Source organism: Mandrillus leucophaeus, unplaced genomic scaffold, assembly GCF_000951045.1.
Source record: "Mandrillus leucophaeus isolate KB7577 unplaced genomic scaffold, Mleu.le_1.0 Scaffold146, whole genome shotgun sequence".
NCBI lineage: Eukaryota > Metazoa > Chordata > Mammalia > Primates > Cercopithecidae > Mandrillus > Mandrillus leucophaeus.
Genome location: NW_012101432.1, coordinates 3,096,133 through 3,123,326, shown reverse-complemented (window position 1 = coordinate 3,123,326; position 27,194 = coordinate 3,096,133). Strand labels below are relative to the sequence as shown.

At 40.2% G+C, this 27,194-nt stretch overlaps 1 protein-coding gene across 6 annotated transcripts in view; it reads left to right on the top strand.

The window, feature by feature from the left end:
• Nucleotides 1-27,194, top strand: part of SPATS2L (spermatogenesis associated, serine-rich 2-like) — a 171,899-nt gene that overhangs the window by 62,192 nt on the left and 82,513 nt on the right. For 4 of the 6 annotated variants that reach the window (XM_011974544.1, XM_011974543.1, XM_011974542.1 and 1 more), the window contains one exon: nucleotides 19,251-19,311. The exons of 1 other annotated variant lie outside the window; for it this stretch is intronic. In XM_011974544.1, coding sequence (XP_011829934.1) covers nucleotides 19,273-19,311 — 39 coding nt within the window. In that variant the 5' untranslated portion in view covers nucleotides 19,251-19,272. Of the gene's footprint in view, nucleotides 1-906; nucleotides 1,046-19,250; nucleotides 19,312-27,194 lie in introns of those variants that run through there. One more of the 6 variants, XM_011974540.1, reaches the window with a different exon arrangement.

Sequence of the window (27,194 nt, the reverse complement as noted above, 5' to 3'; positions counted from 1 at the left end):
TCTCAAGTTCTGACAAGACAAAATGTCTTATCCACAAATTTGTTTAGGAATGTATTATATAAAGTTCTTTCCAACATTGACATCCTTCAATTCAATGAACAATTCCGTACTAGGATAGAGGAAAGCATATGTAAGATGAATCTGGGAGTTTTGGAAGAGTAACCAGATGAAGGAGTGTCTGAAGGCAAAGCTAGCACATTCATGGAAGGCAGTTGATTCCTTCTTAGCCAAGGGTTTAGCCACAAGTAGACTTGTACAGGAAAAGCTCTTTTAGGAGGCATGGATCCCCATTGTAGAATATGTTTGAGCAAGGTCTGGAGGGCTATTTAATGAGGATGTTGACTGGGGGATTAACTTATAGCTCAGGTGTATGTATGAAGACTCCAGACTGTGTCAAATGAGGAATAAGTGCACTCTCAAGAATAAAGTTCTCAAGATCTGCCAAGACAAAATGTCTTACTTACAAATTAATTTAGGAATGTATAAATTCCCTTATACGTAGAGTCCCAGGACTCCAGTAGAGTAAACAGTTACTGGATGTTGAGTTCAGTATTGAAGCTTCACCAGCTTGCAGATTGTGGGTACATTAGGACCACGGGATGCTTCTCGTGAAAGTTGGGTTGAGTTACAAACCAAACCAAACATGAAAAATCTGTTAGAAGGTATTTGTTTGTGTCATCCAACAGCTTCTTTAGATTTTGCTTCGAATGGTAAGTCATACCATGTTTTCTAACAAAGCCGTAGATTTGAGGCATTTCTGGCCCTGCCTGCAGAAAGAAAGGCTCTTTCCATGACATCTCAGACTCCCAGGCATAAAAACCCAAAGGAAATAATTGACTTCTGAGAGTGTACCTTGTAGGTATCAGCTGGACTTGACTTGGCTTCAATTTTTGCTTCAAGCTTTCAGACAACACATAACTAAGACAGAACGAGACCACTCTAGATGCCTCATGGTAAATTCAGGGGAAAAGACTGCAAAAACAACATTGTTTCTCCCTTTGGAATTCTGGAGTTACAAGGCAGAGGTGCCCCATCTTCCCGAACTGTAAGTGAATTCCCTTTCCATCATTCTCATTCAGTGGCCAGCCAGCTTCGGCTTGAACAGATTCTGTGACAGGAGTCTCACTACCTCCCAGGACAGCTTCACCTGCCCTTTAATGACACCAAATGTAACAGGAATAAAGGGAAAGGAACATAAGGAGATAGTAAGTTAAGGAATGGGTGAGAAAGAATGTGGCAGGTGGCCCGGGAAAGGGTATTCCATGATGATTTGTCCTCAGTGGGAAGTGGAGAGCAAAATTTAAAGCACTGAGAAAATGTTGTTCCTCCCACTGATAATTTTCCTTCCCCCTTTGGCATTTTTGCCAAGCCGGCTTTACGTCTATGATTCTAAGTTTTGTGGGTACTAAGTTGTTGCAACTGGAATGAACCCTCTAAATAATTTTTAAGCTACATATTCCTTTTATTTGTATCGAACCAAAACAATGGCACCAGACTAGTGGAATGAGGACCAGCTTGGGAGTTAGTTTGAGAGGTTTCAGTCTTAGCCTTGCTATTGACTAGCTCTGGGACCTGGGTCTTAACATATAAGCCTTAGTTCCCTCATCTCTAAAATGGAGATAATAATACCTACATGCAGGTACGTTGTGAGGCCTCAGTGAAACAGAATCATTCAGTGTGGTGCCTGAAGAGGGTTTTGTTTGGTTTGTTCACTGTTGTATCCCCAGCACCTAGGATGGTACCTGGCTCAGAGCAGGTGCCCACTAAGTGCTAAAATGAACACTGAATGAATGAATGACTGTGGTCAGTAAATGACAGCTATTGCTAAAGGCATGGCAGAGCTGTCAGAGCGAAGAAGTCTTTGTAAAGCAAGAGGCTGATTATTCGGAGGCTTGAAGGAGAACGCTTTGTCGTAAGCTAAATTAATTTTTCCCCACTATACAGCATGGCTTTAGGATTCTTCAAAAACTGACTAGGTTGGTCTGATGGTAGTGGGTTATCAGAACTTATTAACATTAGTGTCACTAAAGTTGGCATTTAATCCCCCTGTGCTAAATTTGACTGCCAGAAAAAAAAAAAAAAAAAGAAGAAGAAGAAAACTGACTAATACTGTGACCATTAGAGTCTTTCCTCAATCCTAACCCTATGTTCTCTATGAGACATCTAGCGTGGTCTCATTCTGTCTAGTCAAGTATCATTCGAAAGCTTGGAACGAAAAATGAAACCAAGACTTAAAGACTGGCTGGTAGCCATTCAGAAATAGATACAAATGTAGATTAAGTTTTGACGACATTTTCCCTTTCTACTACCTCCTCACATTTTTAAGAGAACATTTAGTAAAACAAACAAGAGTGTCTTTTCAGTATCTGGTTATCTCTTTTTCCAGACTGAGTAGTTTGGTAAGTTATATAATATTTGGTGTTACTCATCTCACAGGATGTAAAATCAGGTAAAAATAAAACCAAATGGAATCTTAAATACAGTTTGAGTTACTTTCCTAGAGGTAAGTATGACTCACCTATATAGTTTTATTTGTTTTGGAGCCCTTTAATATTTGTCAGATTAAGGCATGTATTTTTACAAAACTAAAAGTACAGAAAGTCAGCTTGCACCAATTGGAAGTTATTTTAAAAGATCCTGTTTTCAATTCAGCATTTCAAGAATAACAGAGAAAATGCATAAGGTCTAGATTCAGAACCACGTAACCAAAAATGACAGTGGGGTGGGAGGGAGAATTGGGCTGGGATAGGATGAGAAGGAACTTTCCCATTTACTAAAAGAATAATGAAACAAGGATATTACCTCTAGCTGCATTACGAACAGAACAAACGTAAACCACACCACATAGACACCTCCTCCAAATACTGCCTTCTAATGTCATCTCATTGCTTACTGCCTGCTAATCTTATCTCCCTGCAGGAGCCAATCTGAAAATTACACTGCATCATAGTTAACTAAACACATTGCCTCTAGCAGAGACAAATCGTGGACTCCCAGTAAATATTTATTAATTGACTTATGTGTGCTAAGCAGGTAGGTTTTCTTTCTGGCTTTACACATTAGTCACTGTTTCTGCAAGCGAAGTTTCACTTTCGCTCTTCCTCATACCTGCAGTGCCATTCCCATCATTGCCAGTATTGCCTCAAAGTAGTGCAAAAGAGCACTCCCTCTCTGAAGCCCTCTTTGATTAAGCTCACCTAAACTAAAGCCATCTCATTCCTCCAGAAGCCACTTTATGTACATGGTTATAATCATTTCAGAATGATTTGTTTACTATTTTGTTAAACATTCTTATTTCTCTTGGTTTTAATACCCCCATGCATGACAATATACACCCCCACCAAGAATGGGCATTGAGTCTCAGTTCTCATAGGGATACACGCACACAGACACCCTCTACATGTAGGGTCTGGCCCAGGGGAAGCACACTCAAAGGACATGTTCCACAGTTAGATAATAAAATTGTTAGCATTAGTAAAATAAAACAGACATTCCTAATTATTTGTCTCTACAAATCAGCCAAGAATGGGTATAAATGGAATCAAAGCTGTGAGAGATGTGTCTACTTCACCAAACAGGTGATCAAAACCTAATACATTTACACCTCAAAATTGGTGTTAGGTAGATCGAATAACTACCAAAGTCTTCCAAAGGTAAATAATATGTAGTATTATATTTAGCTGAGAGGACTGTGCATTATTTGAGCCACTGTATTAAAAGTTTTGATTCATTCAATCTTTAGAAAAATGATTTGGAAGAGATTAAACTATGTATTGCTAATGCTTGTACACCATTGGAAGCATCTGGTACTTTCTGAACTTCCCACAGCATGAGTTGAGCCATAGGGCAGGCCAGCGCTCCGTGCAAAGTGGAGAGGATGAGTATCTGCTCTCCAGCCTTTTATGCTACAAACTAAGTGTGGCCAAGGCAGACCATAAGATAGTTTATGAAGGGTCCGTGAAGTGCATGTAGGTGCCAACAGCAATGAAGATCCTATCTATGCTGGAGTTACATGGGCATATAGGAGTGAGGCTAATGGTTAAATGTGTTTAGCATTGGGTGAAAATGAATTTTTTTTTCATACTCCATAGAAAAGGTGAATTTCAGTCTTTCGTTTTTGGACAAAAGTGTTGGCTTTGATGGAGAGGAACTAGAGAGCTATAGTCTAGTGACTTTTTCCTGGGTATAAGCCTCTACATTAAGAAGAAATAAAATCAGTAAAAGATGCTGGGCAAGTTACCAGGTTAAAGGGGATACATGGGGCCCAATAAGGAAGATATAGAGGGTTTGGGTGCTCATGATTAGACCTTGACTCTGATAATGACTAAAAGATATTGCAAGGTTGGAGGTATGCTGGGAGGAAGAGCAGAGTGGATTGGAAGGTGTGTGAGGTGATATGGCTAAAACAATATTGGACAATACTGGGTTTTTTGTTTTTTGAGGTAGGGTCTCACTGTGTCACCCAGGCTGGAGTGCCAGTGGCATGATCACAGCTCACAGTAGCCTCGACCTCCTGGGCTCAAGTGATCCTCCCACTTCAGCTTCCCTAGTAGCTGGGACTACAGGCACATGCAACCACGCCTGGCTAATTTTAGTATTTTTAGTAGAGATAGGGTTTCACCACGTTGCCCAGGCTGCTCTCGAACTCCTGAACTCAAGGGATCCACCCACCTCAACCTCCCAAAGTGCTGGAATTACAAGCGTGAGTGACCGTGCCCAGCCTGACAATGCTGGTTTTAAAAGGGTGGCATTTAAAGTGATAACTTAGTATGAGGGGTTAAAAACTGGAGAAAAAATTATTAAAAATTCATTGCAAGCAAGACAAGAAGAATAAAAATGAGAGGACATTTATTCCTTTCTTTCCATGTGTCTTCATTGAACATTTAGCTTGTCAAAGGCATTGTATTTGGAACTTTGGAAGAGAGAAAGGCAAAGTAGAATTTGTCAGAAGCAGTCTTTTTAAAAGGAAGGAATTTTTTTGTAATATATTAAATCTGTTAAAGTCTTGTATACTTGAAGCACTTTAAAAGTATTTATTAATTTCCCATTACAACATCTTTCAGGTGACAAATTTCTATTTTGTATTACAGCTAGAAATTGAAAGTTCACTAAGATAGTAAATATGACCCCCTAGAATCTTGAGCGTATACTAAATGATCAAAATGAGTTTTTATTATCTGTGACTGCATTAGAATAAACTAAAGGGAATTAAAATCATACGAATTCTTTCTTTTATTCATGTTGATGCAATTACTTGAAGTCATGTATGGAAAGAGGTTTAGTAATTTTTAGATTGTTCCCTTATTAGCTCCAAGGCTTTATTTGAACTTTGCTCTTTCTATGTTATGACTGTTTATTGTCCTCTGAAGACAAGTACCTTAAGCTGTGAATTTGGTCACGAAAGCACTGAGCACAGCTGATAGCTACAAGGCAGGAAACCGTGACCTGACATGGGTTTCCGATCCACTCTATGGGAAAGTGATATTGTAGTAATGGATTTGCTTCTGCCAGTGCAGCTGTTTTAAAAGCATGGAAAACAAATGACCCTGTGGACACAGACAGAGCCCTGAGAGTTCATATTCCCTTCACAGGGCTGCAGTCAGGCCCCTAGCCTCGGGCTGCCACCCTCTCCTCTCTCGAGTCACCCCACCTCTCCCATCAGGTGACAGTGTGAGTTGGAAAAGGGACGGGTGTAGCCACACCAGGACAATTTGTGGTCAGAAGGTCAGGTTTCAAGGGCCGACTCTGTTACTGGCTGGATGCATGTTGGTAACCTCATAATCCTTAGATTCTCACCTGTAAAATGAGGACAGTGGGAAAACCACCACATGAGCTATGAGGGAATCTATTTATATTATTTTATAGCACTTCTATAGCACTTGCTGTGTGCCAGGCACTGTTGTAATCACTTTACAAACGTGAACTCATTTCATCCTTCTTACCACCCTATGCCGTAGTTACTATTATTATCCCCATTTTACTGATGAGGAAACACGGCCTAGATCAAGGTACTTGCCCAAATCCCAAAACTAGTAAGAGGCTGAGCTGGGATTCAATCTTGGTGAATTGTAATTGCTTGTTTTTGGTCATAAGCACATAAGAAATAATCTGTATTGCAGAAAATAGGCAGTGTTTACTCTTTGAGAATATTTAAGGGCCCAAGATCCTGTGCTTGGTGACAGAGGTACAGGGCTGGTGGTAGCAACGTTCTAGGCCAACTGCCTGCGTGTGGTCAGCTAGATGGGCTCTGATGGTGGGGCCTGATCCAAGAGGGAAGTGAGCCTTTCTAAGAACATGTAGAATGTATGTGTTAGATTTCTAAAACTCAAACAAGTGAACAGGTAACATATATAGGACTAATGTGTGTATAGATGGAGCAGGTCTGACAGGTAAGAAACCCTTCTCCGCTCTGCCAACAAATGTACTCTACCACATGCGTCTCACCCTGGCTTTTTGCTGTTAAACTGAATAAACATCAGGCAAGAACTTCACTTCCTTGTGTGAACACATGCCCCTTAATAAAATGTATACCCCTGGACATGGTTTGTACATTTTCCATTTAATGCAAAATTAGCTAACAGATGTTTTCAATTAGGTGTAGAACCAGGAACTGGTTTCAGGGTGCAGTGCTAGAATGTGTACTAATTGATTGATATGCCTGTCCTGGTGTCTCCCGGAAGATAAGAAGCCCTTAGCAGACAATCATGCCCAGAAACTGACCTTTGGAATGATGACTGCAGTCCTAGCCTAAACGTTCTCAGCCTCAGGGGCAGTCAGTGTAAAGGTTGCAAGTTCAGTCTTAGAGCTATACCTTCCCTAAGATAAGAATGATGAAGAGTTGGCATTCACTAACAGGAGCCTGAAGGCAAAAACACTGGGCAGTTTCACAAAAAGGGAACAAGCAGTCTTTCTGAAGGTGAATCTTCCTGTTGATCAGGTGGCCAAGGCCACCAGCCCACTGCTGATTACTCAGACACGCCCAAGATCCTGCTACTACCCTGGTTTCTGCCTCCACATTCGTCACTACTGAGATGACTTACTGGTCACGGTAAAAGCAAGTTGATAAAGGTGGCCAGTGGGGGAACAGAGCTTATCTGCCTCCTGAGAAAGCCAGTCGCTGGAAACTGGACTGAGAGCCCTGATTTGGAGCACGAGGAAACCTTAAAAAGTGAGTTGAGGTTACATTTTCTGGGAAGCCGTAAGAAGAGCAGTAATGGGGTGGGAAAGGGGGCTGGCTGCCTGAGGACGCTTTCCAGCTGGAAGTCTAAGCCCTGCCTTCGCTCCCCAGTATTTCTTTCCCACCAAGTGCCAGTGTGTTTAAGGCGGTACATCATATACTGTTTTTGTTCTGCTAGTGCCAGTAACATTTCAAGGAACTAGGAAGAACCTGACTTTCTCTGCCACTTAGAGAAAATTATTAAATGTTTACTAGGAGAGTTCTGACTCAATGAATTAGGATACTGTGAGTTCGTTGGAACAGAGGTTTTTGAAACCAGAATGTGCTGTGAAGAGATGATGGGTTCCTTTTCCGCATTTTTATTCCATGACAACCGAGCCAGCTTCCCAGAGTTAGCTATAAACACAGAGCTTTTGTTTGCCAGGTTTAGTTAGGGGTTCTCTTTGCCGGTCCGGAGTTATATTGCAGAACCATAATCCATGTTTTCTTTGGACATGAATATGCAGTGTTGTCCTTATAAAGATGCCATTAAAACTTTAAAAAGCATACAGCCCCATCCCCAGTCCCACTAACGGCAAGCGTGCCTTGCATACTTTTGCACCCGACTCTCTGGGATGGGACTTTTGAGCTGGACAGACCACAGCCCCAGTGTTGCTGTGCCCAGAACCTTGAGCCAGCTGAATTCCAACTCTAATTCTTTTAGTTCTCAATGTCATTTCCTTCCCCACTTCCTTGCCTGGCATTCTCTTGTGTTTGTGTGTACATATCTGTCTTCATCATTGATCTGTAAGCTCCTTTGGGGCCAAGAGCTCTGGAGCCAGGAGATGTAAGTTCAAATCTTAGCTCAACCAGGTACTGAATAACTCTGTGACTTAGTGAGTAGCTTACCTCTCTGTGCTCACGTTTATTTTTCTACAAAATGGTGATAACAAAAATAGAAGTATACACTGCTTAGGGCGATTCTGAGAATAAAAGGAGTTAATACATGGAACGTGCTTAGAGCAGTGCTGGGTATACGGTAAGGGTTCAGTAAGTGTAGCTTTAACCACTGCCAGCATTCCCCACAGACCCTGGTGCATTGTCGGTGTTTAATGAATGTTTGTCAAATTATAAGAAAAAACATTGCCCTTTCTGTAGGAATTGCCCATAGCTGAAGAGATGGGGAAAGGAAAGAAAGAAAGGGAACACATGATATTTCTTTTTCAACATTGGGGAGTTTGTGGTAAAGTACTTGGGGCTCTGGAGTATAAAGAACTATGTTTGATCTTTTGTCCAAACCCCTCTGGGATTTGGGATTTGCCAGCGGGCGGTTGCGGGGATGGGGGAGCAAAGCAGTGTGCTCTGCAGGGAGAGAACCAATTACAGTGTGCTTGAAGAGGGTGGCATTTATTCTGCTGAACCTCTTTTCTGCTTCACATAACGTTGGCCACTTCACCTTTCCTGAGACGTCTCTGAGGATGGGCATATTTTAAAGACTTGAGCTTACATCATCGCATCTTAAAAGAACGGAGTATAATTGAGTTGCTGATACAAGTAGGTACTTGCACCAGGTCCGGGTCGCCCACATCTCTATGGAAACACATGTTTGCTTTAAAGCCCATCAATCAGAAGCAGATCCTTATAGGAGCCAGCGTTGGGTCACTTTTAGAAAAAGCCATTTATTTATATTCTCAAGTCAGCAGAGACCTATGAAATGAAATAATTTCAAATTAAATAGAAAAACCATGCCGTAGGTGAATGCTAATAAAGCCTGCCATGCGTCCTCCTCCCTCTGTGCTTGCACTGCCTTAGATCTGCCGCATTTATTTTAGCTGTCCTTTGCTCTTTTGTGCCCATTTGCATTCTGCTGCTGTGGGGAGGTGGTTTGGCACTTTATGCAAAAATGGTTAATCTTCATTCATAAGCATTTGCCAGTACTGAAATGGAAAATTCAAAGCTGGGACTGCCATAAAGTGCGCTTTGTGTTCCTCTCTGCCGTGTACGTGCAGCATATACAACAGTGTGCGCCACACAGATGACGCTGCCTGCCGTACGAGCACTCAGCACTCGGGGCTGTTGAGTGAAGATGTTCTCCCATGAAGGTCTCAAACTTGCATCAGCACACCTTGCCCTAGATCTGTTCAAGTGATATTCTAAGAGATTGGAAGCTTTTATCTGACTCTGAAAGCAGGCCTTTTCACATCAGTATTGACTGTTAATGACCTGTTTAAATAAAACATTCAATTTTCTTTCTTCCCCCAACAAAGAACTTACTAGGCAGTGACATTTCTAAACCAAAGGCTAACCCTGCTTTTCAAAAAAGGCCAAGCCAGAGCTTTTAAATGTGAAATTTTTTCTGACATTTGCCCTTAAAATGTTTTTCAGTGAAGTTGTTCTAACAGTGGGTTGAGTACATTGAAATGTCTTTGAATGAAAATGCAACCTTGAGTTTTTTCCTCCAAATTAAACAAAAAATACCAGTCTAAGTATCTTCATATGAAATTCATATTTCAGTCACCACTGTGTTTCATTTTTTGTGTTTCTCAGTCCTAATAATTAAAGCGACTTTCCTTTGAGGAACAAGAACTTTTATTAAACTATGGAAATTAAACCACAGAAACAAAGAGCAAAAACACTTGAAATATAAGAGACCTCAGTTGTTACCATGCCAGATAAGGAGTAGCAAAGGATGGAGGGAAAAGGAGGAGGGGGCAAAATGGAAGAGAAATTAGGCAATTGAACAGTTAGGCGACAGAAAACATACCTACTACTAAATTTAGACCAAATCTCAGTTTCATAGAAGGAACAGTTTCCCTCTTTAGCTGGCATGCAAGTGCCCCTGATTGTGCTTAGGGCACTGGATGGTTAGTCTCTCGTTTAAAAGTGACCTGTACAGAGAAATAGCCTACTACTGTACATCATTGGAGACGGTGCCCACGCCTTTGTAAGTGTTTCCATCAACTCCTAGTGCCCGTACAGACCTGTAGTACATGAGAGCCAAAAGAGACCACAACCTGGAGGCCTGAGACCCTCGTGCCACACTGTGGCCCATCAGGAGGAATGGTGCCCTTTATAGACAGATGTGAAGTCCTTCCAGCTCTCCCTATTGAAACTTACCTGTCCTGTTTCCCATCCTGTCAGAACACTGCTCTCTGCTAAGGGCCAATTGATGGCAGTAGGAGAATGAAATAAATTAATCTGTGATAGTGCACCTTCTTCCAGAGGTAATAACATGCCTTCAACTAAGTAGAAATGCGTATGTCTCTTAAGAAGCTCATACTCAGAGATACTGTTGGATGCTGTTTTGCCTGAGAGATTTTTGCTGCTTCTCAAATCACATGGCATAATTGACTTCCTACACACAAGATCAGTGCTGATTCTTCCCCTCTGAGCAGCCGTGAGAAAATGTCTTAGGATCTACATGATCATAGTGATGCAGGATTTTCAATAGCATTGTCTAGGCTATACCAAAGTCAGGTACACAGACACTTTAATTACTCTAACTTAATAATTTAAGTTAGTAATTCAATTAGTTACACCTTTAGACCCCAGAATGTCACAGAGCCACTGGCAGCATCACAGCTCACAAGAAACAATTTGTTGGCTGAGGGCCCACTAACTGCAACTTCACCTGAGGTAGGAAGCTGCAGGAAAACAGCCTTTTTCTGGTGGGGGTGTTGTGGCGAATGGAGTCTCACTCTGTCACCCAGACTGGAGTGCAGTGACGTGATCTCAGCTCACTGCAACTTCCGCCCCACCTCCCGGGTTCAAGCAATTCTCCTATCTCAGCCCCTCCCCCGCCACCTTACCCCCCAAGTACCTGGGACTACAAGCACACGCCATCACGCCCAGCTAATTTTTGTATTTTTAGGAGAGACAAGGTTTTGTCATACTGGTCAGGCTGGTCTCGAACTCTCGACCTCAGGTGATCCACCCACCTCAGCCTCCCAAAGTGCTGGGATTACAGGAGTAAGCCATCACGCCCAGCCAAAAATAGCCATTTCTTTAAAACAAATTAATTTATGCCCATTCCTGTGTGAGTGGAGTGATTTCGTGCTGCAGTTTGTGCGTCCTGCACATGCACAAGGCATTATCGTGGGCTTGTCTGGCCTGAGAAGGCAGGTCCCGGAGAACAGTTTTATTCCCCTGGCGGAGTTCTTACTGTATTTCATAGACAGTGAGCCTCGTGACTCATTTATGATGGTTTTGAGGTGTGTTAGCCCAATGGCCATGGGCTTGCTGAGTTGGACTGCCTTAGGTTTGAGTCCTGGCCCTGCCACTTACTATGGGACCTTGAGCAGTTACTAGATCTCTTTAAAAGTGCTTCAGTTTCCACGTATGTAAAAATAGGGATAATCTTTTTTTTTTTTGAGACGAAGTCTCTCTCGTGTCCCCCAGTCTGGAGTGCAGTGGCGCGATCTTGGCTCACTGCAACCTCCGCCTCCTGGGTTCAAGCAATTCTCCTGCCTCGGCCTCCCGAGTAGCTGGGATTACAGGTGTGTACCACCACACACAGCTAATTTTTTGTATTTTAAGTAGAGATGGGGTTTCACCATGTTGTCCAGTCTGGTCTCGAACTCCTGACCTCAGGTGATCCGCCCGCCTCAGCCTCCCAAAGTGCTGGGATTACAGGCGTGAGCCACCGCGCCCGGCAAATATGGGGATAATCTTAATTTCTATTTGTAGAGTTGTGATGGTAAAATGAGAAAAAATGTATGTCAAGCACTTAGCAGAGTGTCTGGTACGTTATAAGTTCTCCAGAAGTGTGCTAATTATTATTAATAATGTATTTGTGAAAAGATTATTCCTTAACAACATAATTTGGAGGAAACTCGTCTTCTCCTTATCTCTCTAGGCTTCCATGAGAATCTGTTTCTTGTGTGTAATATTTGGGATTAAGGAAGAGGCTCTTTCTTTATGTTCCAGGATGGAGACACTAGTGGTTCTCACGGTTTTGCTAGTGCATGGCTTGTTAAGCACTGATTGCTGTGCTGCCCCTGCCCTCCAGAGCTTCTCTTTCTGTCTGGTGAGGAGCAGAGTATTTGCATCTTTAACAAGTTCCCAGGTGATGCTGATGCTACTCATCTGGGAACCACACTTTAAGAACCTCTGCTCTGGGACAGTACTTTCCAATAGAAATATAATGTAAGCCACACATGCAATCGTACATTTTCTAGCAGTCACATTGAAAAAGTGAAAAGAAGTAGATGAAATTAATTTTAATATTGTATTTTGTTTAATCTAATCTATCAAATACTACCATTTCAACATATAATCAATATAAAAAGTATTAATGAGACAGCTTATATTCCTTTTTTAGTACTCAGTCTTTGAAATTCGGCCTCTATTAAACCCTTCCAGCACATTTCACATTCAAATCTGGTTTTGCATGAAAATGACCTGGGAGTAGCTGTTTTTCATCACAACTTCCCCACACCAACTGACCTTGGGGCCCAGAAATCTCACCTTTTCAGAGCTCCCTGGTTAAATCTTTTGATTAGCTGGAAACTCAACTTGCTCCAATCTCCACCAACTTGGTCATTTTCCCTCTCTAAGCGATATGTTATGACATTTGGCATTTACCCACTCCAGCTTACATTATGATAATTTATGAAATACCCTATTAACGGCCCCAAATATGCAGTATTATTATTATGTTTTTATAACTCATGAGAAATTTTGCATTAATAACCTTGAAAATTTTGTTAAAATCATTACTTAAAATGTTTTCTTATGTATTTCCTATGGTTTCTTAAATCCAGTTCAAGGAAAGTGATGTAATACCCGAGAACAGGAAAGTAAACCTAAGAGCATTAATGGGTTTCAAAGAAACAAAAGTGAAACTTTATTACTGCCTATACAATCAAACAGGAGGGAGAAAGGAGACAAGCAAGTCAGAAAGTGATTTGATAGCTCGGTACGTTGCTAGAACTTTCCATGTTTTATGTGATTGCATTAGAAACATAAATATGTATTTTTAAAACTTTACAGACGGTCATACATATTAAACTTCGTTAAATTGTATCAGTTGGAAATACTGAGACAAACATATTTGCCAGAATTTCTATTATTTGGGTTTATTTTTCATAAAAAAATGTTTATCTTTGTTCTAAGCTAATAGATTTTCTGGCTACTGTTAATGCATATTCTGTAAGATTTTTGCTCAGTGATCAGTTCAATATACTTTTGTGTTTGAAGTGATTGGTGGTAACCGTATTTGTGGTTCATAAATTTTATCCTAGAAAAGCATATACAGATGATGTATTAAAATGGTGAAAATCTTTTCTTTATGACTAATATGTTTCCCTAATAAGTTTTAACAATTTCCTTGATCCCTATTTTTCTTTAAGACATACGTAAAAATTAGATGATTGTATCTATATATGTTTGTAATGGTATTCCTGAAATCTAAATTGCAATTTTAGGGAAAAAAGTTTTAAAAAATGTCTAAGTTGTTGAAATGTTGCACCAATATCAGGACTTATATTTCTGAGTATCTTAATTTTGATTGATTCATTGGTATGTACAGAACATGTATCCATGGACTTGAATAGCCCTCAGTAATTGGTCTGTTCCAATAACAATTTCAAATGATAATAACGAGGAGAAACCAGGTTCTTCTCAAGAAGTCAAAGATCCCTGTACCTTTCTTATAGATTTAAAAGCTCTTGTGGTCGATGCATGTTAAGTTATGAGTATTCGGTCATGTTTGGCAGTGATACACTACCAAGCATGATGACCAAGATGTTAGGGAGAAGGTCTATTGTGCCTAGACACCTGTTACTCACTGTAGGTCCTAAAAATCACAGCATTAGAGGCTTCTTGGGCTTACCTGGATGTCTGCACCTTGGAGGACTGAGGCTTCACGTTGCTAAACTCTGGGCCTGTCATGTGAAATGAGGTGAAAATATATTGAAAAGTTCCTTGACTACTTTAAACAATTAAGATTCAGATGAAATTGAGCTGACTGGGCAGATATAGTTCATAGCAGAAAAGAGAATCTCAAAATAGGGACACAGCCCAGTTTCATTTTCATAGCAGGGAGGGTCAGCTCGGTAAAGGTAATGAGCACATGATGTTATGCAGGGGCAAGGTGGGCTTCCGGACATTCTGGAGGGACTAGTGCCAATGGGAGGGTGCAGACACTCAACAAGGACCTTCAGGACACACTGAGAATAACCTTGCCTCTCCCACAGTTTCCCTAGTGTTTGTGCTTAGCAGTAGAACCCAACTTGACTATCTGGTCACTTAAACTTATAATTCTTTAAGGCAAACCAAATTTATGGTCTGTTTAGATTAAAACCTTTTAACTAGTTTCCCATTGCCTCTTGTTATGCACCAGCTGGCAGAAAGCTGTGATATTAGAAACAGTAAGATTTTATTTTACTGTGATGTAGAGAGCGTATTGGAACCCACCTGGAAGGTAGAGTCTGTAGAAGCAGCCTTCCACATGGGAAAAATAATTGAGAGTAAAATGGACAAGAAATGGGTCCCTAGAATTATTTTTATCTTATCTTCCCATCTGAAAAACTTAAAATAGCCCCATTCTACCTCACGGCCAGCATTTTCCTTCCACAAAAAAAAAAATTATGATTTGAATAAAATTGTAATTAATCTTACTAGCATCAGTCTCAAAGAAGAGTCTTCCTTGAGTTAGACTTTGAGGTCAAAGAGAAAAAGAATTGCCAAGGAAGTTGTGAGTGTGTGTGCGTGTATGTTTTCTTATGAATATAGCTTACGATCCATTGTCACTATGTCTTCAGATCTCACGAATTTTCTGTCTTCAATGGAATTCCTCCCTGATTCCCTTGCGGATTATAACATTTCAGCTTTAGAAAATGCTGCATATCCAAACCCTAGACATCAAAGCCCAAATGCAAAACAAAGCAAAAGCTTCTATTAGATTTCACATATCTGTAATGGCAAAATTAGATGTGTCCAGAAGAATCAGCTGATCTGGTCTATTGAAAGGCATCGTGGCTCACAGATTCATTCTTAATGGCACCAAATTCAGCTGTCACCATTCAGTTCTTCATAGTTCTTAGGTATGCCTCTCTCTCTCCTCCCCCCCCTCCACCCCCCCATATACACATTCTTACACCATCACACACTGAAAAATTCATATATATACAGTGTCTGTTTACATAATACCAAAACTTTCATTTGAATAAGAAAGTCAGCCATCCAGAAGTCTTCCAATATAATGATTGCAGACCATCTTGCAGGCTTGTAATGATCAACGAAAGGCTTCACTTTCCATCCGTGGCTTGTAAACAGAAGCACCTAATTATTTGTTCTCGTACTTCACACATCATTCATGTTCACTGTTAGAAATAATCAGAAAAGAATCCTTTATTTACAAGTGAGTAACTTTCAGGGGCAGGAATAAGTGAAAATAAAATTCAAGTGTTATTTGCCAACTATTAGGTTGGTGCAAAAGTATTTGTGACCTTAGCCATTACTTTCTTTTTTTTTTTTCATACTATAGTTTTTATTATGGACAAAAACCCAAATACGTAAAGGAAATAGGAAGTCTTCAGATATCACAAAATGACTTCTTTTTTTGTTTGTTTGTTTCTTTGTTTTCTTTTTTCTTTTTCTTTTTTATTACACTTTAAGTTCTAGGGTACATGTGCACAACGTGCAGGTTTGTTACATATGTATGCATGTGTCATGTTGGTGTGCTGCACCCATTAACTCATCATTTACATTAGGTATATCTCCTAATGCTCTCCCTCTCTGCTCCACCTACCCCACAACAGGCCCCAGTGTGTGATGTTCCCCTTCCTGTGTCCAAGTGTTCTCATTGTTCAATTCCCACCTATGAGTGAGAACATGCAGTGTTTGGTTTTCTGTTCTTGTGATAGTTTGCTGAGAGTGATGGTTTCCAGCTGCATTCATGTCCCTACAGAGGACATGAACTCATCCTTTTTTATGGCTGCATAGTATTCCATGGTGTATATGTACCACATTTTCTTAATCCAGTCTGTCATTGATGGACATTTGGGTTGGTTCCAAGTCTTTGCTATTGTGAATAGTGCCGCAATAAACATATGTGTGCATGTGTCTTTATAGCAACATGATTTATAATCCTTTGGGTATATACCCAGTAATAGCATGGCTGGGTCAAATGGTATTTCTAGTTCTAGATCCCTGAGGAATCGCCACACTGTCTTCCACAATGGTTGAACTAGTTTACAGTCCCACCAGCAGTGTCAAAGTGTTCCTCTTTCTCCACATCCTCTCCAGCACCTGTTGTTTCCTGACTTTTTAATGATGGCCATTCTAACTGGTGTGAGATGATATCTCATTGTGGTTTTGATTTGCATTTTTCTGATGGCTAGTGGTGATGAGCGTTTTTTCATGTATCTGTTGGCTGTATAAATATCTTCTTTTGAGAAGTGTTTGTTCATATCCTTTGCCCACTTTTTGATGGGGTCATTTTTTTTTTCTTGTAAATTTGTTTGAGTTCTTTGTAGGTTCTGGATATTAGCCCTTTGTCAGATGAGTAGATTGCAAAAAATTTCTCCCATTCTGTAGGTTGTCTGCTCACTCTGATGGTGGTTTCTTTTGCTGTGCAGAAGCTCTTTAGTTTAATTAGATCCCATTTGTCAATTTTGGCTTTTGTTGCCATTGCTTTTTGTGTTTTAGACATGATGTCCTTGCCCATGCCTATGTCCTGAATGGTATTCCTAGGTTTTCTTCTAGGGTTTTTATGGTTTTAGGTCTCACATTTAAGTCTCTCTTCCATCTTGAATTAATTTTTGTATAAGGTGTAAGGAAGGGATCCAGTTTCAGCTCTCTACTTGTGGCTAGCCAGTTTCCCGAGCATCATTTATTAAATAGGGAATCCTTTCCCCATTTCTTGTTTTTGTCAGGTTTGTCAAAGATCAGATGGTTGTAGATGTGTGGTATTATTTCTGAGGGCTCTGTTCTGTTCCATTGGTCTGTATCTCTGTTTTGGTACCAGTACCATGCTGTTTTGGTTACTGTAGCCTTGTAGTATAGTTTGAAGTCAGGTAGCATGATGCCTCCAGCTTTGTTCTTTTGGCTTAGGGGACTGTCTTGGTGATGCGTTAACCATTACTTTCAATGGCAAAAATCACAATTACTTTTGCACCAACTGATTCTCCTATATGCCAAGTCAAGGGATATAGAACTTACCATTTGTAGGGTGTTTCAATAGACTGGGCACTTTTGTGGAGCGTTTGGGAAAGTGCTGCTTTACTGGAAGCAAGTATGCAGGGTCTCTCCTGCTAGCATGTCCAAATGCTTGTGTCAGTGGCAGTGTTATTTGGAACCTTATAAAAATAAAATCTTACTGTTTCTAATATTTGATAATTTGTCTCTCTGGATTCCTAGTTGAGAATAATTTGAGTAGTAATAGAGTTAACATTGCGTATTACCAAGCTTTCATCCTAAAATCAGCAAAAGATAATGGATCTGAATTTATGCTCTATTTAAGATGTAGGTGTAAAATAAAATAGTGGGGAAGAATCAGAGAATTTTTGCAAGTTATTCCTAGCATGTGTCTACTGTGGAGGTGGGGACACTCTTTATAACAAAAGCAAAAGAATATAAGAAAGTGTTTCAGTGGTTCTTGATTGGCAAAAACCATTCAACATGCCACCTATTTAGGTGGTATATGTTGATATCTTGGCCTGACTGGCTGCTAATTTCTGAACCAATCTGTTTGTGCATTTAAGTCATTTATTCTCTATTTCAAAAAGATTGAATCCATTAAAGTCTTAAGATCTGTCTTCCCTTATAATGGTGAAAGATTTTGACCAGATTAGGGAAAAGAAAACACAACAGCCTGATTTTGGGAACACAGATCTTCTCAGAGGGGGGCATTTTACAAAGGAGATTGGACACCAAAGGCAGAAACCCTGAAGATTTTGAAGAAACATAAGGATTATGGGAAGTTTTAAGGGTCCATTTGAAAATGGAGATTAAGAAATTATGGACAATAAAAATTATGGTGAAGATACATATGTATTGATCTGGAATGTTGCTCATGATATGTTGGTAAGTGAAAAAACAAATTTAAAACGGTTATATTCTGTTGGAGAGTAAGGCAGGAGAGGTGGCAGCTTTAGATATGGTGGTCAGTGAAGCCCTCTTGGAGGAGGTGATACTTGAGCTAAGATGAAGACTGCAGAGGACAGGCACAGTGGCTCACACCTATAATCCCAGTGCTTTGGAAGGCCGAAGGGGGAGGATCACTTGAGCCCAGAAGTTTGAGACCAGCCTGGGCAACAAAGTGAGACCCTTGTCTCTACAAAAAATACAAAAATTAGCTGAGGGCGGTGGTGCATACCTGCAGCTCCACCTACTAGGGAGGCTGAGGCGGCAGGATCGCTTGAGTTGAGGAGATCGAGGCTGCAGTGAACTGCGATCACGCCACTGCATTCCAGTCTGGCAACAGGTAGGTTTTCCTTTAGATTTGTTTTGAGACAAGCTCAAAAAAAAGGTTTTGAGGCCAGCCCCCAAAAAAAGACTACAGGAAAGGAACAACCCTGCAAAGATCTGAAATTAGAGCATTCCAGATAGAGAGAAAAGTTGGGGAAAAAAAAGACAAGAAAAGAAGTTGGGGGGTGGATTCTTATGTTTAAACCTGGAGTAGTTTCCTCCTGTTTCTTCCTGCAGTGCTTGGTATTGTTATGTACATATAGGAGAGATATATTCAATAAATGTTTGTTAGATTACCTAGGAGCCGATAAAAGCTTTGAGACAGTGAGGACTGTGATGACAATACTTAGTTAAAATAGGTACAATTTCCCTTCTCTCTATTTTTGACCACCTTTCTTCTACATAATAGGAAGAAACACAATTTAGATAAATTCCCATCTGTCTTTGTCATTTTTCATGTCAATACAGTATGAATAAAAGATTTTACTTTGTCTTCTAGAGTTATTGTAACATGCTTTTAGAACATATCTAAGTCAGATGCCTAGCCTGAAAGTATTTTTACATTCTAAAATGATATTTATGATTATGACCGAATGAAGTTGTTTACTATGTTGGAAGAGAGTAAAAAAATAACACATTGAGAAATCAATTTTAAAACTTAATCTTTTTTCCTTCTTTATAGAGCCTATTCCACTAGAAGCAAGATGGCTGAACTCAATACTCATGTGAATGTCAAGGAAAAGGTAAGATCAAGTTATATATTGGCTCACAGAAACTCCAAACTGGGTAATACAGTCCCTAGCTGGTAAAAACTCAGTTACAATGGAGAAAAGGAAAATAGTTTTGGGGGATATGTAGTAAGTTTGCCACACCAGTGAACTGTTGAGCAGAAAGAATCGTAAGTAATGTCTACTGAAAGCATGTTAAGCATATGACGCTCATTTTTTCATTTACTCTTGACCATAACCCCATAAAGAAGATACTGTTGTTATTTCCATTTTACAGAGGTGGAAGTTGAGAAACAGAGAAGTTAAGTAATTTGGCTAAGTTCACGTAGCTGGTAAACAGCAGAACTGGGATTTGAACCCAGGCAGTATGCCGTTCCACAGTTCATACTCTTCACCCCCACGCTGGGTTACACCTAAGAGCAAGGGTATTATATTATCTCATCAGAAAGGAACTCAGAGAGACATCCAGTGTATCACCTGGTGGTCATGCTGGGCAGCCTTTGACGTTTCTTTCAATGCTGAGAGTTCATGACTCTGAAAATCCCCACTTCTCATGATTTGTTGGAGACTGATTCCACTTCAGAGCTCTTTCCAAGTCTATGCTGCGTCCTCCACTGAAGGTCAGAATCCCTCACTTGCCACATATGCTGCCTTGCACTGTTAGCTCTTAAGGATCATAAACTGTAGACCATGAAGATAAATTTGTCCAACCCATTTGTCTGATACCATATGAACTGAGGCCCTAACACTGGTTTGCCAGTGGTTTTACAGGCATGTGGGAGAGCCTAGACAGGAGCCCAAGTCACCACAGTGCTGGTGCACCTTCCACAGCGTCACCCCACAGCCTTCTCTGGACTGTAAACCATGTGAGGGCAGGGGTTTGTTTTTCGTCTCTTTGTATCCTCACCATACCAAAAATGCAGAGTGAAGGATGAGAGAAGTGACATTTGTGAAGCTCTTACTATTCTTCTTTCACTTAGCAACGGGGTAATAGACCCAAACACCACTCTAGATGCCAGGGGTATGGCGCTGAACATGTGGATGAAGTTCCTGCTCCCATGGAGCTCATATTTTAGGGCAGGGAAGCAGAGAATAAACACAAGAATATCTAAATGAACACAATTGTTTCAAGCAGTGATAACGACTGTGGAGAAAACAGCAGGGCGGTGTGATGAAGGGGGAGGCAAGGGGAGGTGGCTGCTCTATGTGGGGTGGTCAGGGAAGCCCTTTGGAGGAGGTGACATTTGATTAAGATAAAGATAGGGAAAGAAACAACCATGCAAAGATGTGAGGACAGAGAATTCCAGACAGAGAGAAAAGCAAAGCAGATGCCTAAGGTGGACTAAGTTGAATGTGTTTGACGAGCCAAGTGGTCAGTGTGGTCCAAGTGTGGCAGACAAAGGTGATTGATGATGGGAGATGAAGTCAAAGAATACTGCTTAGAATGCCGGCTCTCCGTCCAGGTCCGTGGATCTCCAAGGGATCGTGGTTACAATCCATGGGTCCATGAATGTAGATGAGAACAAATACATTTTTATCTTCACTAATATCTAAATGAAATTTACTAGTTCCTCCAGTCATGAATGTAGGCAAAGGAAAAAAAAAAAAAAAAACAGAGTAGGGCTGGGTGTGGTGGCTCACACCTGTAATCCCAGCACTTTGGGAGGCTGAGGCGGGTGGATCACCTGAAGCTGGAGTTCAAGACAGCCTGACCAACCTGGAGAAACACTGTCTTTACTAAAAATACAAAATTGTCTGGGTGTGGTGCCAGGCACATGTAATCCCAGCTACTCAGGAGGCTGAGGCAGGGGAATCACTTATACCCTGGAGGCGGAGGTTGCGGTGAGCCAAGATCGTGCCACTGCACTCCAGACTGGGTAACAGAGCAAGATTTCGTCTCAAAAAACAAACAAACAAACAAAAAACCCACAGTAGAGCAGCAGTGCCTGTGACTTTCACAATTAAAAATCACAGACATTTTCATATTCAATTATATTTGTTGCAGATATCCTGAAATGTTGTTTGTTCATCACTACTTCAAACTTACTGTAGTTATAGAACCCTGTTACTATATGATGTTATTTGATGTGTTAATAGAGAAGTACATATATTACTGTAGCATGTTTGTTTTTATGAATATTCTAAGTATATTTCAATGTAAGTAGTTTCGTTTGTAATCACATGCAGTTTATTTCATGAATTTTAAAATGTTGTTTTGAGAAAGACCCCATAGTCTTCACCAGACTGCCAAAGGAGGTCCATGTCCTGAAAGGTTTGGAACCCTGATACCTCCATGTAGGACATTATTCAGAGAGCAGAAAGAAACTGCTGGAAGGTTTTAAGCTGGAGTATGACTTGATCTTACATCTTCTAAAAATCTCACCTGGCTCCATCACTGACTGTGCTACATATTTTATAAATCTTCATTTAAATAACCTTTCTGTTTGATGAGGACACTGAGGCTTGAGGTCAGACTTGTCTTGGTCAAAGTCAAACTCTCAAGAAATGTGGAGGAACAAGGATTCAAACTCAGCTGTGTCTGGTTCTAAAGCCTGTACCCTTTCCATATATTACTGCTTCTCAGGGTTTTCCATCAAAATGCCCCCAAGACACAGGACTAATGTGTTACCCGAAGTCTCTGGGCACATAGTCAAAACTAACTTCTGACAACACACAATTTCCTTGGAGTATTATTACGTGTTGTCTTAAAAATTGATGCAGAATTTTTATCCATTGTATTTAATAATATATTCCACACGTTATTTCAGTATAAAATCATTGTAACTTTGTGATACTTATTATGAAATATATATACCATTCCTAAAATCCTTGGTATCTTCAAAATGATAAGTGTCTTTTTGTATGCTAATGAGCTGATCTTTGGCTGAGGGCCCTTGGATATCGTCCAGTGGGGGCTGGTTGCCCAGGGAACCAACCGGGTGATTAGAGGGTTGGAATTTTCCCTCCACCAAACTGGCAGGAGGGGAGAGAAGCTGAAGGTTAAGTTGATCACTGGTGGCCAATGATGTAAGCAGTCATGCCTATGTAACGAAGCCTCCATAAAAACCCAAAAGGGCTGAGCTAAATACTTGGAGGTTTGGCGTGGTGAACCTAGAGAGGGCATGTTAGCTTTGAACCCCTTCCCACATACCTTGCCCTGTGCATCTCTTCTATCTCGTGTTCATCAGTAACCTTAATAATATCCTTTGTAATAAACCAGTAAATGTGTTCCCTAAGTTCTGTGAGCCACTCTAGCAAATTATAGACAGTCCCTGATTTATGGTGGTTTGACTTAAGATATTTTGATTTTGTGATTCCAAAAGCCATAGGTACTCAGTACACTCCTGATATTTTTTACTGTTTTTTTTCCCCAAAATATTTTTGTTCTGTGATTGGTTGAAGCCACAGATATGGAGCCTGTGGACATGGAGGGCCAACTGTACTTGTGCTGGAATCTGAAGTAGGGGGTGGTCTTGTGGAACTGAGCTCTCAATCTGTGGAATCTGATGCTATCTCCAGGTAGACAATGTCAGAATTAACACTAGGAGAACTAAGTGGGAGAACACCCAGCTGATGTCTGCTGAAGAACCCACTGCTGAAGGATTGCTTGGTGGAGAGAAGTCTCCCACACATATGGGTGACCAGAGGTCCCCAGAAGTATTCTGCATCGTGAGAGTATAGGAGGAGAAGCTGAGTTTGTTTTTTCCTATATCTTTACAAACTTATTGGCCATTGAGTAAAAAATAGCAGCAAGATGGCCCTTTTATATCGTGGCTTCTTCATATAATGTCTGAACTCACAGTCATATATTCAAGTGAGAATATGTATTCCCCAATTTGGGAAGCTGGGTTGGGCGCCATGGTGCTGACCAAGGATCGGCAGCCCCTTTCCTAATATCTGCTGAGATAGAACAGCTCCTAGAGTTGGACCATGGAAAGGAAAAGCACTTTAAAGAATCAGACTCATAGCAATTGATCCCTGCAAAGCATGGCTGGTGGACAGACCAATATGGTAGGCTCAGCAGCCAACATTAGAGTGTTAGAGTGTCTTATTCAAAACAGAGGTGGCATCATGCCAATGAGGGAAAATAGGCTGATCTGTCAGCGCACAGATCATGGAGGTTCAGTGTGAATGCTCCATGCATAGGCTTAAGAGCCACAGTCATTCCACTCCTCGTGAGCAGTGTCAGATGTCCACGTGACAGTTGACAGTAGTGTTTTCCCACTGCATTTCCGTAACTTATCAAAGTGTTGGCACTATTTTGAAAGAGGGTGATGAAAATGGAAGTAGTGCTTCTGTAACTTATTTAATGAATTCCATCTTCCCATGTCAAAAGGTTAATCGATTTCTCAACTCAGTAAAATAAACCATAATAAACAACTGAAAATTCTGATCGTTTATAATTTTACATTGATTTATTTTAGTATACTTACTGTCTTTAGTTATTAGCTTTCATGGCCTTTTTATGATTAGTTTGTTTCTCAATCTGTCACACAGAGCAATGACATTTTAATTATGAAAATTAATAATAATAACTGTTATGTCTTAGAGTACAAGATTGTAGAGATCAGATAAAACATCTATGTAGTGCCGTTGATGCAGTATCTAGTCAAGCACTGTGAGAAATTAATTACTTCATAAGAAATGTTGGAATCAAATGAGTTCATCAGTTGTCTCTAGTGGGTCCTCTATTGGATGAATTCGAGTAGGTGCTTTGGTGAGGAAATGATTCCTGCCTTCATGCAGCTTTTAGTCCAAAGGAGCAGGTAGCTAATAATTTCAGGTTTAATATTCAAGACAACTGAAAGTTAAAATTGACAATCATTTTAACTGTTTCATTTAAAAATATCTCTATCTTGTTGGATTATAGCAATAAGGAATTAAATTGAAAATATGGTTGCAATCAGAGTCTGGTCTCTTGAGCATTACATACATCCCCTGCATGAGTGGACCCCATCCACCTTTTACACCTTCATCCACTGCCACATCTCCATGCATCTCTCAGTCGCCACCCTGACCTTAAATGTGTCTGCCTCCTTTGCAAAGGTTGTTTCCTCTGTCTGGGATGTCCTTCTCAGGGACTCAACTCTCTCCTTTCTCCTGCCCTGCCTGAATGATTCACCCTTCTTCTGTCATTCACCTTGTACTTCTGTGGGGTTCTCTGCATTGTCCACTGCAGCTGTTATTCCAGGGAGTGTAATTGTCGGCTGTGGCTCCGTCTCACTGTGTGAGACTACGTGCTTCTTGGAGGCGGTGAATGGTGGGTTCTTACTGTTACTTATTCTTGAGTTTGATACATAGTTGACCCCCCAGATAGAGTTAGATAAATGAATGAATAATGAATGAATGAACATGCCTGCTTGAATTGTTAAGTTCTTTAGAGACTTCATTTCCCATTTACGATGTTTTGCAAAATCTCAAGTCTTCTTGAAAAATGAAATGTAGGTTAATGGAAATGTCATCTCATTTTAGTACTCTTTTTGCTATTAAATAAAGCATGTTTTAAATTTCTTCTAAAAACAGAAACTTGGGTTACTTATGTTGACTACCTGTGGTTCTTCAGAAAAGTTGTATGTTTACATAATCATACAGGTGGTCTCAGGTAGGCTTCACAATACCGAATGAGGTCCTTTGCTGAGTAACCGGTCATATCCCGCTGCACGAAATAAAAAAGTAAAGAGAGAAAAAAATTCCCCAAATGTCACTTTGAGAAGGTGAGATATCAAAACAAAATCTTTGGGCTAATCTGATCTTATATGTAGGGCATATTCATTTTTAATAGCTTCTTTTCCAAATAATGTATTTTTAAAGAAATTGAACACTAGAAATTTATAGATGATTTCAGTGTAGGGCTTAATAGTCACCGTTAGATTATTTCTGTGTAAAATATGTGGGTACCAAGGTAAATTAGATTTACAAATGTTTAAATGTAATTTTAACTGAATAAGAAAGGATTATTAGAACTGGTATAGACAAAATAGAAATTTTAGTCAGATATTTTTAATGCATTCTCACAAATCAGTTTAAATTACAATTCAGCAGTGAAACATGATGATGGAAAGTAAAGAAGTTCCTTGCGAATGGGGTTAATAGTTGCAAAGTGTCCAATTATGCACTGATAACTAATTCCAATGAGTGGTCCCTAAGCCACACTGGAAGACGCAGTACACTTGGGAGGTGACATCCAACAAGGTAAGGCTGTGGAAAGAGTGTGGAGTTTGGAGACAGAAGTCAGAGATTATTAGTTGAGCATCCTGAAATAAGCCACTTAACTTTTCTGGGCCTCAATTTCCTAATCTGTAAATTGGACATGATAATAAAATCTGCCTCACAAAGTCATCAAGTACAGTAATAAATGCAGAGCTGCTTTATGAGCTCTTAACAATATAAACTAGAAAGCATCTGGGGGAGCTTATCTGTTTATTTCACAATTAGAAAATGGAAAAGGAGCTCTAGTTAATTAACATGTTTGTTTGAGGCCAGGCACGGTGGCTCACACCTGCACTTTGGGAGGCCGAGGCAGGCGGATCACCTGAGGTCAGGAGATCGAGACTAGCCTGGCCAACATGGCGAAACCTTGTCTCTACTAAAAATACAAAAATTAGCTGGGTGTAGTGGCACATGCCTGTAATCCCAACTCCTCAGGAGGCTGAGGCAGGAGAATCACTTGAACCCAGGGGGCAGAGGTTGCAGTGAGCCGAGAGCACGCCACTTCACTCCAGCCTGGGCGAGAGAGTGAGACTATGTCTTAAAAAAAAAAAAAAAAAAAAAAAAAAAAAGTTTGAGACTCAAAATATAAATTCCCATAGAACCAAGAGTAGAAAGAAAAAGTAAAAAGAAAGAACATAAAAGTGGACTTGACTTTTTCAAACTTTTATAGCTATTGCTGAGCCTACAAAAAGTAAGCAAGACTAGACAATATGATGATGATATAGAAATGGGGAACAGCTCAGACTATAATGCCATTGCTGAGCTGCACCACTCACTGGCAATAGCTTTTAGAGCTGTTACAGTTATAGAGTTAAATTGGTTTATAAACAATAATTGTATAGAGTCATTAAAATAAAAAAGGAGGAATAGGAAAAAGGAGAAAAGTCTCTTGTCCAGAGAGGTGACATATTCAATATCTCTTCAGATAATGGGAATAGAAAGTGTTCATGTCTGTGTGTCCTGGTGTCTGTTTTAATTATTATTAAAAAATAATTTTTAATTATTTTTGAATAAATATATACTATTTTATTATTTTTTTCTTGTAACTCTCTTGATTTGCATTTTACAAAGTAGTGAAGTATAGTTCAAATCTTTATGTGGGGTGGAGTGTGGTCAGAAAAATCCAAGCATTTGGTACAGAAGAAACCCATCGTTATGCATCTTTTAAACATTAACTCCATTTAATAGATAACTCGCTTCATGGGATTTGAGACAAGTTTTAATGCTAAGTAGTTGTTTTGAAAGTGCAAACCATGCAAGCTTTTGGGAAAATTTTGCAAGAGTGTTGAAGTCAATTTAGTCCAACCCTTGGATTCAAACAAGAACACAAGCCACACAGCTTTCAGATTTCACCATGGAACAGGTTCTTGTCATCATTTTCTCATAGGAAAGGGTCATTAAATTTCCCGTTCACAGAAAGGAGAAACATTGACAATAGTTGTTGCCTAATGCTTACTTACAGAACTGCTGTTACTGTTGCTTGGCAACTAGAAGAGATTAGACAAGGAGTCTAAAGGAACTGAATGAATAAATGGAAATGTCAGCATCAGTTTCAGGGGATAAGAAGAAATTTACTATTGTAGGATTAGCATCGCATTGCTTTTTCCAGGCTACATGATTGGAATTCACAGTGTTTCTCTCCTGCTTCTCCTGCCTCCCCACCCCCACTCCTTCCAGTCTTTCCTGGT